This window comes from Aptenodytes forsteri, unplaced genomic scaffold (assembly GCF_000699145.1).
Source record: "Aptenodytes forsteri isolate BGI_AS27 unplaced genomic scaffold, ASM69914v1 Scaffold15, whole genome shotgun sequence".
NCBI classification, from domain to species: domain Eukaryota; kingdom Metazoa; phylum Chordata; class Aves; order Sphenisciformes; family Spheniscidae; genus Aptenodytes; species Aptenodytes forsteri.
In genome coordinates, this window is record NW_008795129.1 from 15800595 (window position 1) to 15815452 (window position 14858).

Sequence of the window (14858 nt, forward strand, 5' to 3'; positions counted from 1 at the left end):
ACCGATGCCCAGCCAGTCCCTGAGCAGCGGCCCCCCCGGCCAGCTTTCCCCAGTTTATGTACTGAGCATGATGTCACATGGTATGGAATGTCACTTGGGCCAGTTGGGGTCAGCTGTCCTGGCTGTGCCCCCTCCCAGCTTCTTGTGCACCTCCAGCCTTCTCAGTCGGTAGAGCATGGGAAGCTGAAAAGTCCTTGACTGGTGTAAGCACTACTTAACAACAACTAAAACATCGGTGTGTTACCAACATTATTCTGGTACTAAATCCAAAACACAGCACTGTACCAGCTACTAGGAAGGAAATTAGCTCTATCCCAGCCGGAACCAGGATACAGACACATTTACGTGTTATGTTCTCTGAAGTAATCTATATCTCTTGTTAATTGCCTGTTCTTGAAGGGAAGATTGCTCGCAGGCTTATTGTTGTCTTTTTGTCTCTTCAAGTCAATCTGAAAAAATTTCTAGGGATGTCTGAGGAGGAAATGATTAATTTTTCAGTGGTAGTATACTCTACAAGCCACAGATGATGCTAATTACTCAGGCTCTCTTTTGTTTTCTCCCTCACAGAAGATCTGAGGTTTGTTTGTTTTTTTTAAACTGGTAGTGCTAGGCATTTACATTTTCCCCTTAATATAAGTATTTTTTTTCCTTCAAGCTGCATGGTTTCAGAAGTTAATTAAAAACAAAAAAAAAAATTGGCTAATGCTTAAAGGAGATCATAGCTCTCTGTGGTCTTGAGGAAGGAAATTCACTTTAAATTGAATACAGAAATAAACATTTCCCTAATTACTGTAAACTTACATATGTGATTCCTGATACTGATGCAGCATTTCTGTAGGTTAGTTGAAATGTTATAGTTAATCTGTTAAGTTGTGTTGTAGAAACTGCTCTGAACATTATTGAGAGTGTGTAGCGTGCAGTTTATAGTCTCATTCTGTTAATGCTCTTAGGTGATCAAGTCAGCCATCGTGGTGCTTTGACTGGAGGTTATTACGACACAAGGAAATCTCGGCTTGAATTGCAAAAAGATGTTAGAAAGGCAGAAGAAGAACTTGGTGAACTCGAAGCAAAACTCAATGAAAACTTACGCAGAAACATTGAAAATATCCTTTTGTTCTCAGGGAAAGGTTGTGTGATGACAAAGCTCTTGTTTTGTGGTTACAGTAATAGATGAAAAACAGGAGACTAACAATGCTACATATTGGCTGTGGCATTTGTTTTGACTGTTGCTTGTGCAACCTGGTTTTATATGTTACTGTAGAGATTTTAGTAAAAAATAAATCAATGGTAAAACAAACAAACAAAAACACTGCATGTGAAAATTGGTGTACAACCAGTGAAAATAACAGATTTTAAAACATCCATTGTTTATGTGCCTGAATTGCATTCTTTTTTAAACATCATTTTTAGATCAATGCAACTAGTTAAGAAATAGTTTCTATTTCTACCATTGCTCTTAATTTTTTGCTAAAACTTCCATACTGGGGAAACTTGACTGAAAAATAGTGATTGAAGTACACCTTGTCCAATAGTTTGCTTCAGAGAGTGGCTGGCACTGTAGGCTTCAGAAAAAAGGAGCTTTAGTAATCTGTCCCTGTTAAAATTTGATCTCGATCTTTAAAGTTTAGAGATGGGGTTAAACCCTTAACTTTGAGGCTTTCTATTCCTTCTAGAGTTTGTTGTAATAACTACTATAACCAGATATTCTTATCTGTGTTAATCTTCACTGCCTCTTCTGATTCATGCTATATTTTTAGTACTTGTGTCCTGAATTGGTGTGTTACATAGTCCACTTATGCTGTGGGGAGGAGATGGAGAGCCTTATATTATAATTAAGCTCTGAGTTGCTTGACGGTCTTGGTCTTTTCAGTGTCTTTGTACGAAAAGTCAAGTAACTGTCACCTTTTACTCTAACCTCTTTAATGCTACAGTGTCCTTTTGAGATCCAATATCTAGAATTCAGGGGTAGGGGAGGCTTATACAATTTTCTTCTCCTTTATCCAGGTCATTCTGTCCTTTGAACTGAACTCCTTTGTTTTTTGACCTGCAGCAGTGCCTTAGAGACATTTTTGGGGCGGCAGATAAGCAGAACACTGAAGCCTATGCTTAGATCCACAGCTGGTTAGCAAAACTTCAAAAAGTATGTACTTATGTCTTAAGTCAGTGGGAGAATGTTGAAATGGTCTGTTAAACGTGACTTAAATAGACTGAATTTGCCAGCTGGCTTTACATGCACCAGCAATAATGAATGTTATTCATTATTTCTTACTGTTACCTGTACACAATGTGCAGGACTCAATTTGTGTATCTACAATTATTTATTTATTAAGTGTGGCATTTTCTCCTTCCTTACATCTTTTTCTAAACTACAAATATGTAGGCATATGGTTTAAAAGGATTTGTGCAGAAACTAATTTTAACACTAATGCCAGTGTGCATTGTACAGGTAGCCTGCTTTTTGTAACTAGGAATGGGAGCTTGAATTCCTGCTGCTTGCGGTTAAATTCCCCAATTACCTGTTGGACCCTTTGGTTTCAGTATAACTTTTAACCAGGACTACTATTTTGGAACTGAGAAATCTTTCTTGCTATCGTTTAAGTCAAAATCTTTAGGCCTGGCTTTCTTTTTGAGGAGGGATCTATAGAGGATTTAGGTAGAGTGCTCATCTAACTGATAGAAATTCCTGTGCGGCATACCCTTCAGCTGTGGTAGATCAGGGACTATAATAAGAGCTGTTACTGCAGTTTGACAGTAACTTGTAGAACGTACCACAAACAGACCTCAGTCATTTTGAAAGTAAAATACCCATTCCTGTTAACTTTCTGTTCTGTAGCTCATTTAGTTTTCGCAGAATGTTTTAAGTATGTAGTGAAGTGTTTTACTGTAGCCTCTGCCTAGGGGAATTATTTAGTTTTTGGGGCATTTAAGTTGATGTCATGTTAAAATATACATTGTAGTAGGAGTAACGTGATGTTAGCAATTCAACATAAATTAAAACAGAATCCTCTGCAAGCTCTGCACCATGACTATATCAAAATTAGCATGAACAAATTACACTTTTTGCCTCAGAATTGAGTAAGGGATAATTGAATTGTTCTAATACTTCTTTTTAAATGTAGGCATCTGCTCTTCTATATTTTTGTAAGATCTGAGTTTTCCTTACAAGTTCATATGCATCCCTGTGTTCTTCTGAGTGCCATGTTGTAAAATTAACAGCTAAATGAATCTTTCCTTGTTTGTTCTTGGTGTTGATAAGGGCGCTCAAGTTACTTCTGCTGATGGTTCTTGATTTCTCCTGTACAACTGAATATGTTGGTTTTGTGGGGGTTTTTGTTTGTGGGTTTTTTTTTTATTTTGATGGCAGCTGAATATGCCAAACGGAATAAAAATTGAAGGTACTAGTAGATATAAAATGCCTTTTAAAACAAGGACAGAGTTTTCCTTAGCCCGCGGTATGGATTAATAATGAGATTGACCAGCTAATGAACCAAATGCAGCAAATTGAGACACAGCAGAGAAAGTTCAAAGCCTCTCGAGACAGTATTTTGTCAGAGATGAAAATGCTGAAGGAGAAAAGGCAGCAGTCTGAAAAGACGTTTATGCCTAAGGTATAGTATGGGGATATTGAAAGCTGTTACTGGTTTTATATTAATTGTTTCACTAATATTACTGTAAACTTGCATTCCTTTCTGGTTAATATCATAATATGAAATATGAAGACATGACTAGAGATATGTCACAAAAATGTGTTTATGTAAACAGAAAAGTGAAATTCATATAAATCTACAGATCGCTTTGAGGAATGATTTTGTCTAATATCTGTCCCATAGCAACGCAGTTTGCAGAGCTTGGAGGCAAGTTTACACGCTATGGAGTCAACCAGAGAATCATTAAAAGCAGAACTGGGGACTGATTTGTTGTCTCAGCTCAGTCTTGAAGATCAGAAACGTGTGGATGCCCTTAATGATGAAATTCGACAACTACAGCAAGTAAGGAATTGAAAATGTCTTGCCATTAAATGTGGTAATTTTCTTCCCAATAAACTCTTGTCCTTTTGTATGAAAAGTCACTTATGATGAATATAGTGTAATTAAAGTAGTGTGTCATCAGTAGGTAGGCATGTTTGGAGTTTTCTCATCTGCAAAGTGTATTTGCATGTTTTTCTCAGATGCTGGGTGTATTGTGTGATACTAGCTGTATTGTGTGAGAATTATGGCTATTTGTGTTGGAATCATCATGGCGTCCTTGCTCCTGCTCTTGGACTTTACAACGATAAATACAAATGGATATCATCTGAAAGGAACGATGCACAGTGTGGGGAAAATAAAACAGTGCCTTTAGGCACGTGGTAGATGAGCCAAAACTAAGGTTTTGTCTGGCATCCATGTTGAAAAAATACTACTTCTGCAGTATACTTTCTAAAGCTCTTCTGGTTTAAGAATTGGATTCAGATGCTAATACAGTTTAAGAAACTTACCGATTTGTATGGTTGACTTTTATGTTAGACAGTTGCAAAAATATTTACTGCTTGGTTCTTTCTACCTGTTAAAATTAGAGCAACAGTCCAAAGAATTGTGTGATATTTTAGTATGCAGAATTGTGTGAAGAGTGGTTTTTTGGTCTTAATTTTTTTAAAAGGAAAAAATAGTTGTTTAGGAGTCAGTTAAGGCAATTAATATACTTTTTTATTTTTTCAGGAAAACAGACAGCTTTTGAATGAGAGGATTAAACTAGAAGGCATTATCACAAGAGTTGAAACATATCTCAATGAGAATCTGAGAAAACGCTTAGACCAAGTGGAACAAGTAAGGATTTTCTCTTAAATGTACTTCTGCAGTATCTGAGAAATTAGACCAAGTGGAACAAGTAAGGATTTTCTCTTAAATGTACTTCTGCAGTCTGTTTTTAGTTTATTTCCAGGGCTTTAACGTATTAATCACTTGATAAATATTCACTCATTACCCTGTATTAACTGTGGTGGGTTTTGCTTCCCTGTATCCAAGCTGAGTTATTTACTTAAATTTCAGCACAGTATTTTAGGCATGTGAATTTTTGACAGAAATCCTACTCTAGATCCACAGCCTATGTATAATCATAACGGCAGATGTGTTTGAAAATCTAACTATTCTCTAAAACTTCACTAAAATATTTAATAAAATAATTAATCTGTAGAGTAGTGGGACATAACTCGTTTGTCTGGCTTATACTTTTGTTCCTCTCCATGCTGAAGCTTGGTGGCATTTACTTTGTCCTATAGGAACTGAATGAGCTACGAGAAACAGAAGGTGGCACAGTTCTTACTGCCACAACATCGGAACTTGAGGCTATCAACAAACGAGTGAAAGATACACTGGCACGGTCAGATGGTTGGTAGCATCATTTTTTCAAAGAAAAATCTCTGGGATTTTGAAAGTTCACACATACCATATTTTGGTTTAGAAAATAGACCATAATATGAGAAGTAATTACTAATTTCAATATGCTGTAGTAGTTACATAGTGTGCAACAGATTTTTGGAACTTACTGCAAAAGATAAGTGAAACAAGATTTTGTGCATGTTGTACATAAATAAGTGTCCACAATTGTACACTGTAATACCAATAAGTACGTGTTGGTAATAACAGACTTCTGGCTTCAGGACATAGTACTTCTGAAGCAATCTTCATACAAGCATGATCTTGTATAGTTGTTCTTGAACTTCGTCTAACCTATCTAAAACTTAAGTTGCTGTCAAATAGGAAATAGCATCTGTATTGCTCAAACTTTTTTTTGCTTCCTTTCTAGCCTTTAACAATATGACCTTAGTATGTTTGTTAGGTTTTTTAAGCCATATACTCATGGGGAAGAGAAGAGAGGGATTTTCAGCTTTTTGTCTTAAAATTAACTTCCTACTCCTTAAAAGATCTTTTTCTTTAGATTATCTTTTTGCTTCATAAATACTTGACTGGATAACTGCTGATTTTATGCAGGCATGTAAGACTTACCACTTCGGGTTTTGTGCTGTCCCCCAATGTCTCAGATCTAGATAATTCTATTGACAAAACAGAAGCGGGAATTAAAGAGCTTCAAAAGAGCATGGAACGCTGGAAGAACATGGAAAAGGAGCATATGGATGCCATTAACCATGACACAAAAGAACTTGAAAAAATGACTAACAGGCAAGGTATGCTCCTCAAGAAGAAAGAGGAATGCATGAAGAAAATCCGAGAGTTGGGTTCACTTCCACAGGAGGCTTTTGAAAAGTATCAGACTTTAAGTTTAAAGCAGGTAATAAGCGTGCTTGGTTTTGTGTTTCATGACCTGAAATGTTAGCATCACGTACATCTTGAGTGTCAAATGTGGCTAGAATTGCAAGTCACTTTGATACGTTAATATTTTCCATTTACAGTTATTCCGCAAACTAGAGCAGTGCAACACAGAACTGAAGAAATACAGTCATGTTAATAAAAAAGCTTTAGATCAGTTTGTGAATTTCTCGGAGCAGAAGGAAAAATTGATAAAAAGACAAGAGGAACTGGACAGGGGCTACAAATCCATCATGGAGCTGATGAATGTCCTTGAGCTCAGGAAATACGAGGCTATTCAGCTGACTTTCAAACAGGTAACAAAATGACAACAACTGTAAAGGCACTGTACTGAAATCAAATTGTCCCATTATGTAGCAGCTATATGGGAAGAGGCAGATACTAAGTATGTCTATTCTATAATAATAGAAGGTAGTATCATGCGACTTGAGGTTTGTGGGTTTTGTAAATACTGAAAAAGAAATAGGCTAGCATTTTAAATACGTGTTCATCTTGGTTGTATTACAAATCTAGTTTTGCTTTAAAGCTCTTAAATACTTCCTTTCTGGTGAATCTCTTTGTACTACATACAACCCTTTCTGCGGAGTGTCTCCGCACCAAAACCATTCTCCAGATTTAGTGAAAGTAATTCTTAATGTTAACAAAGTATCTTAACTATGAAGTATGTGAAGTCATCTCTTAAAAGATCATTTGCTTAACTGAGATCTCACCTGAAGTTTACTGAAATAAATAATACTTGCTTTTGCTGTTGTTTTCTACCATTTTCTTGAAAAATTGGTGAAAATTCTCATAGTACAAGAACAGTTGGCTTAGATGTTTTTAAACCAACCTCTGTATAGCATATGTTTCTCACTTCTACTTGTGGTTGAGAATGAATGTGGATCTCTGCTTTGAAGCAGATACTTAGTGTGATCATGTAAAAACACCTGTTGTCTGCAATTGATTTAATTATGTAAAAGTGAGCTGGTGTATTGACTGTTTCTTTCTCAGGTGTCAAAAAATTTCAGTGAAGTATTCCAGAAGTTAGTCCCTGGTGGCAAGGCCACGTTAGTGATGAAGAAAGGAGATGTGGAGGGCAGTCAGTCCCAGGATGAAGGTGAAGGCAGCACTGAGAGTGAAAGGGGATCTGGATCTCAGAGCAGTGTTCCATCTGTAGACCAGTTCACTGGAGTTGGCATAAGGGTAAAGAAAAATATTTGTGTTTCAGTACTCTGAATGTTCATTTAGATTGCCTTTTAACTATATTTTCAAAAGGCAATGTTTACCTGGTACTGTTTATTTACTATAATAGCAAGTGATGATGTCATTTAATATTTTGAAATCATCTTGCTGTTGCGTTGTTTTCTTAGGTATCATTCACAGGGAAGCAGGGTGAAATGAGAGAAATGCAGCAACTGTCAGGTGGACAGAAATCCTTAGTGGCCCTAGCCCTGATATTTGCTATCCAGAAATGTGATCCAGCTCCATTTTACTTGTTTGATGAAATTGACCAAGCCTTGGATGCTCAGCACAGAAAAGCTGTTTCAGGTAACTGTCTACCTTTATTCTTCTTCATTGTGGTTGAAGGTGATAGTCTTTGTCTTCTCATCCCTGATGTTTAACATAAAAGCTTTTAATCATAAAGGCACATTTCTGAATATCCCAACACGTGTGTTAGAATTTAACTTTGTGCCTTCTGAAACTTGCATGAACTTGTTTTTAGGTAGAAGCTCTGCATTGTCTACTGTGTCTAAAGGGTCTCCTTACTACACTTCAGTGTGGTGGAAATAGTGCTGTTTTGAAGTGTAGTTTGATTTTAAAAATGAACTTTTAGCTCATTACATTGTTGGAAAAGTGCCTACTGTTTTTCATCATAGAAGTTTAATACCCCACAGATTTTGCTGAGTGGCTGGATTTGTCAGAGTTGGTACTGGAATTAATGATAATATTTAAAAACCTGGTATGGATCCTTTCTTGATTTGTGGGTTGTGTGGTTTTTGGGGGTTTTTTTGTTGTGGTTTTTTTTTTTTTAATTAACCAAAACCTCATTTTGAATAAGGGATAGCAAACCCTTTGCCTGTCTCATATTAAGACCTGTTCCACTTTATTGTAAAGATTACATTAATAAAGAATTTTTGTGTTCTTTTTTAGATATGATTATGGAACTAGCTGAACATGCTCAGTTTATTACAACAACTTTTAGGCCTGAACTTCTTGAGTCGGCTGACAAGTTCTATGGTGTAAAATTCAGAAACAAGGTAAATAATGTTTTAGTTCTGGTGTTTACTGAGAGCCTTATCAAGTTGTGCATTTGAGACTCGACTTGAAAGTCAAGTTGAAAGTGAATCAGTCTTATTTCAGTGATGGATTTCTAGTTATATTGCAGTCTTGTGTAAAAGTTCCCTTCTTCCTGGAAAAGAATTTAAACATCTACAGATGTCCCTTGTCATGTTCTTTAAAGGAAATTAGAAGTTGATTATTAGGCCTGTTGCTGAGTCCTGGAGCCTTCATAAATAAGTCTGTCTTATTCTGCGGGAGACATGTAATAACTATATACTTCTTTTTGTTCCACCAGGTTAGTCATATTGATGTGATAACAGCAGAAATGGCCAAAGACTTTGTAGAAGATGATACAACGCATGGTTAAACGAAATTGTACTTACTGCTTGTTTGGAAGATGTGTATAGTGCTATGTTTATGCCAGGGACCTGTAAATTTAAAATATGAAGTATTTAGTCCTTGTTTAAAATAGTTTTTGAACATACATTTTAACCAAGACCCCAAGACCCCAGAAGGCTTAGTTTCAAAGGAGCTTAAGTATCCATTTTGTCTCTGTTGCTGTATTTTATAAGATAATTGTTAATGTTACCTTTATACAGTACCTGTAGTTTGGAAATTTTATTCTCTTCCCTCAAATCTTTTGTAAAGTGTCTGTTGCTGTTTTAAAGCTTTTCAGAAAGTGCTAGCTATTCCTTCTTAAGTATAATTTTATCCTTTATATTGCCTCCCATGTTTTTTTTTAAATGGCTTCAATTAAAATGGTTGGTTTTATCGCTGTAACTTGTATGCATTAAGTTTTTGGTTTCTATTGTCTTTCTTTAGAGGATTCCACTGAGATGCAGTAAATACTATTTGGTCATATTAGAGCTGCATATTTCAGAAGTATGAGACAAAGCCATTCTTTCAAGCCATTCCTACTTCTTTTTCCCCTCTTTTGCACATTGCCGATGCCAGCAGAAAACCGCCCCAAATCTGTGCTTGTCCAAATTCATAGTGTTCTGGTTATTGAACTGAAAAAAATGTAAGTATCAGAAGATACTGAGAAGTCTGAAACTGTATCAAGACAAATCACAGCCCCTTCTCTTTTCCTGGCACCCTGGCCAGTGTAACAGTTCCTCCATCATATCCCTTTAGCCTGAGACACCAGCATAACTTGAGCCAAGCGACAGTCACCAGTCAAAATGTGAATCGCTTCCTACTGTCTAGGCTTTTGGCAAAGGGGTATTGAATAATTTGATGTGTTACTCTGGAAAACTTAAGGTTTTACCATGGACCATATATTTCTTGGCAAAGCAGCTGTAAAAACAAAATCAGTTGGTGTTGCAATAGTGTATATATAAAAAAATAAAATAACCTTAAATAGTACCTTATGTAACTTTAAATAGTACAGTGAGAAACAGTGAACTTGTATACTGCATTTACTCTGTAGGGCACTTTCAATGAAGCAGAAGAACAAAGCTGTCTTACAGGTTTTCATCTGCAAGCACCCTTGCTCTCCACTGAGAACCAGGAAGTGCAGGAAAGGAGAGCGTGAACTCATTGCAAGTCTCCTGAGCTGAGGAGTGCATATACTTGCCGTACAAGGCAGGGTAAGAGAAGAATACTAAAGTTGGTATGGAGTAACTTCCCCAGGGAATTATAATCATGCAGGAAATTACTACCTACAGTAAATCTAAGCCAGAAGGAGGAGGATGTTGTACCTGACATAACAAAGCTTTCTGTAGTCCTAGGGAGTCACTAGCTACATAGTAGACTTCTCTCAGTGAAGAGAGGGTAGGGTACAAAACATGAAACAAACTCTTGAAGCCAAAGTAACCCAAACGCCCCCAAAATTTTTAGCATGTGAATAGACTATATTTGAGAACCCTGAAGAATTTGAAATTTGTCCTCTGCATACAGAGCTCTGAATATGCATTTAGGGTGGCTACAGAGCAAAGCATTCCTGAATTACTCACAAGTGAGTTCAAAGTCCAGAGAACGACCTAAAGAACCTAGCCACAGATTCATACCTAAGGTTACTGATCTCATGCCATTTGATCCAGTGCATGTAAGGACACACTTGGAAGTGTCTGTAATCTGTGATGATCAGATACATAACTTGCCTGTGGTAATAGCAGGCTGTGCTCTCAGCTAACTCATTAGGCTTGCTAGTGCTAGGGCATCAGCTTGACAGTTGTTAGTTTGAATTTTGGAAGAGATAAGCAGTTCATAGGCCATGAAGCTAATTACTGTGCTTATTAAGAAGTGTACTAAATCCATCTAAGACTGATAATGAATTTTATCAAATAATCTCATTAAAGTGGGAGTAGATTAGTAGAGGGTTTTTTTTTTTTGTATGGTGCTCAGCATAATAGAGCCTAAATGCAGCTGAATAACTTGAGTAATATCAGCTGTGTTAGGAATTCTCCTCTGGGTTGAGTCTAGCATTAAGTTATCAAGCACAGGAGGAAAATGGGTAACTCTAGCAAGCTGGTGGAAACACAACTGAATACTGGGTTGCTGCTATGCAGGGTAAGAATAGACAAGCCTTTAGCTATCACTTCAATTTCTTGTCTGCTAAAGACCAAGGTTTAGAACTACTTGCACAAAACGGGAGATTTATCAAGACTTTCAGAATCCCTTTTCAAGGTAAGTTTGGGTGGTGGTGGTTGGTTTTTTTTTTTTTTTTTTTAGTTAACATAAGAATATGTCAATCTAAGGAACAGTTTTTTGAGAAAAAGCAGTTCAACTTCAAACATTCAACAAGTGATAAATGAGGTTTTGTTTAACTAAATGACTACTAAACTTTAGAAATGCCACTTTTAAAGGACAGAATAGAGAGGCTACTTTCTAAGATGACACCTTGTTTTCCTGTGAGCATACCCCTTCCCACATACTCATTCTCAATGCTGTGATGCCCCTCTGCTGTGCAGCCACATACTGCAAGAGCAAAAAAACTTAATTGGCATCAGTTCCTTCATCTGGTTCATTGAGTGTGTTACCACTAATGCTGGCATGCATGGGACTGGAATGGGAAAGGCTGAATAACTTAGCACCTCCTCTAGATGTCAAAGCACAGCCTTCGGTGCTGCGGATGCCCTACAGTGAGCTTGGGTTGCTATGTTAGAAGCTATAGTTAGAATTGAAGAGGGCCTCAAACAGGGATGGAGTAAGGTAGGTTATTTAGCAAAATCCATACCAGCTCGCTATATTGGAAAATAAATTACATGAGAGAGAACTGCATGAAAGTAGGAAAACCAGAACCTCATCCCTTGCTGTATGTTTTAAGGAAAGTCCTTGTACAAAGGAGGAAGAGTTGTCTTGAAAAAATGCCAGTACATACAACCTAAAGAAGGATTTTGGTTTTCCTAGCCTGGTTTTGACCATGGTTAATGTCAGGAGTGGCAGAAAAGTTTTCTTTGTTGTCTGTGCCTTAATGAATTGCTTCAGATTGCTGCATAAATCTGAAAATGTGACACAGCTGTTGCAAAATGCAGTGATTGGAGTGATAGGTTTCCAAGGTGTATGTGTTTGTTGTGTTCCATTTGTGGTGGTTCATATCTGGTCCACTCAATGTAGTAGTGTACAAGTTGCCTTTTCTATCTGCTAGTACTTTAAATTCTTCCTAGAATCTTAAAAATAAGCTGCTTTGGGTGTTACTGTGTCCTTGAGTTTCTTCACAAGGTGTCCTGTTTTTTCCACCTGGAAGTTTAAGGCAGAATTCAGTGACACTATACACTTGCTCTGAACTGTAGGACATCCCAGAAATTGTAGAAATCCTGGGTGCCCCATGGTGCACCTGCTCGTTATGCCCAGGGAGCCTGGGCTTAGACATATTGACTGTAGGATCCGCATAGTGGCTCTGGTAGCTGCTTCTCAGAAACCTGGCAACGCAGGGCTGGTGGTTGTATTCTGGGTCAGTGTCAGGAGTACAGCTTTGTTGCCCTGGTGTACTGGGAAAAAATCACTGGTGGTATGATCCAGAAACACGAAACTTGAGAATGTTACCATTTTATTTTCATTTTTCTGGTTATACTTGTCCTTCCACTAAAACACAACTGTTGTTTTCTGGATGTCCACCTGGGGCTGCGTTTCCTACTGCAAGCTTGAAAGTCACCTGGGGAATACCAATGTAATGTAACTGCTGAATGTCTCCAATATAGGTGTTCAACTGTTCATTTTCTTAATTATCAATATGTGAAACTTATCAACTGAATTGCTGATCATTTCTGATATCTTAGGATAGTTTTCACCTCTAGCAAACATTCTTCAAATATTTTGTAAGGTTAACACCTTTGAGTTTCATATTTTTAATCTTACGTAAATGTTACAAGATGTAGTTTCTAACTTTGGGCAGGAGATGGAGCAAAACTGGACTAAATGCAAAAAGGAAATTTGCTTTATTGTTAAAGTTGAGGGTAAAACTTCCCTCAAATTGGAGGTATGAAGTGAGTTACCCTGACTATTGAAGTTGGCAACTGCTGGGATCCTCTCAGCTGCTCCCATCTGAGTGTATTTATCCATAGGCACACAAGAGCACTTCTGAAGAACAGCTGCTATGCTTTTGGAGCACCAGGTTCTAATAGACAACAGCTCTTCACCTGGAGAGGAATGGCACTTTTTTATTGACTCTTAGTGGAGCCCTGCTGATTTTACAAGCTGAGAGTCTTCAGATACTGTTTCAAAATATTTTCCTAGGGAAAGGTAACCTTAGACCCTGGAAGGTCTTTATTTCCAGCATCTGCTTTCATTCCTCATTAGGCACAATGGATACTTTTACTGTCTCCCTAATAGTCTATAAAAGCATTCCCAGTAACAAAGTCTAAATCTTTTCACATGTGCACTTAAGTTCACTTAACTAGTGATACTGTCTTATTTTTCAAAGAGGGTTATAAAAGTGGATTTGGTTTTACAGAAAAGCAAATACATAACACTTCCTTTTAGTGCGTTATAAGCATATTTGGGGATTACTTTAATTGGAGGCATTTTTCACCTCGGTCCTGGCATGATGTGTCTCTTCTCCCTCTTACAGTCAGCTGAAGTGCAGAGAGGAGCCAGTTAGGCTTGAGATCCTTATTTCTACTCTTTCCTTCTCAAACTTGTCTTTCGTTTGCTACCTTTGACTGTAACCACAAGGGGGCATCTCTTGTTTTTGTTAACCTTGATTGCCTCAAGTTCAGCTTTCTAATTTTAGTTTTCTGCCTATGTATTTTGTCTCAGACAAATGTTTCTTACATAATGCAGCAACAATGATGGACAAAATCGTTGTTCGGTAGTCCTTGGATTCCTCTGTTGCTGCAGTTTCAGCTAAGTGTTAACTGTGCCTATAAATTTTTGTAATGATGCTGAGCCCATCATCAGTTTTCAGTGCTCCTGAATCGGCAGCTGCTTCACGTTGTACTTCACTTCTAGGAGAATTACATTATTCTTTTGAAATGCCTCCAAACTTCTATTTGCTAAGGCAAAGAAGAACTTGTAATTTCTTACTATAGGCATGGCTTGCATGTGGGATAGTTTTATTCCTCTGTGTGGAAATGTAAAGATGAGAAATTACATGCACGTTCTCGGGTTCTGATGCCTGACAGTTCCTACCATTCTAGAAATGAGATTTACATCAGGTGGGAACAGCATTTAGAATTCACTTCTGCAACTATGCCTGAGAGAATGTATCAGTAAGATGTTTGTTGGGTTACAGGACCTCAAAGATAACAGTGTCTGTGTATACTATGCTTTAAATAGGAGGCATTCCAGACAGAGCATACATGTGAGTCAGAAGTACATCATCTAATTGCTGTTGATATCACTAAAGGTTGTAGGCAGATGCTGGTGGAGCTTTGAGCACAATGAAAATCTGCCTCTGTCTCTCCAGAAGAGCTCAAGTTTTCCTACTTAGTTTAAGGATAAAAATGCATCCATGACCTTCAGTGTTCAGATCACCCAAACAGCATCTAGCCAGCTGGATGCAGGCCCTCGTAGTGCAGGGGAGAACACTTCACCCCCTTGCTTAAACTGGGGGGAAATCTGAGCTTGTGAATGAATTTCTGGTCGGTTTTAGAGTTCAAACTTGTAAATATTGAGTAGCTGGAATCTCTCAAGTACAGTTGTAGTTCGCAACCCTGGCTGCTTGGGAGTAAATTGCATTCCCACTGCTTTGTGATTACCTACAGACTGACAGATACTGCAGAAGCCAAAACTGTACTAGGGTTCCTCTATGTAGTTGCCGTAACAGCTAGGAGGGATTTATATAATACATACGTATATTATATAATATTATACATTATATAATATACATTACATTCTATTATTAATATATAT

The 14858-nt window shown here is 37.5% G+C and overlaps 1 protein-coding gene across 1 annotated transcript in view; it reads left to right on the forward strand.

Moving 5' to 3' along the window:
- SMC3 (structural maintenance of chromosomes 3) overlaps positions 1–9344 on the forward strand; it is a 28421-nt gene extending 19077 nt beyond the window's left edge. The window contains exons 19-29 of the mRNA XM_019471730.1: positions 951–1103; positions 3457–3608; positions 3831–3989; positions 4698–4805; positions 5258–5366; positions 6020–6267; positions 6389–6601; positions 7296–7487; positions 7655–7832; positions 8436–8542; positions 8860–9344. Of these exons, the coding sequence (XP_019327275.1) occupies positions 951–1103; positions 3457–3608; positions 3831–3989; positions 4698–4805; positions 5258–5366; positions 6020–6267; positions 6389–6601; positions 7296–7487; positions 7655–7832; positions 8436–8542; positions 8860–8931 (1691 nt within the window). The 3' untranslated portion in view covers positions 8932–9344. The remainder of the gene's footprint in view (positions 1–950; positions 1104–3456; positions 3609–3830; positions 3990–4697; positions 4806–5257; positions 5367–6019; positions 6268–6388; positions 6602–7295; positions 7488–7654; positions 7833–8435; positions 8543–8859) is intronic.
- Positions 9345–14858: the final 5514 nt, after the last annotated feature.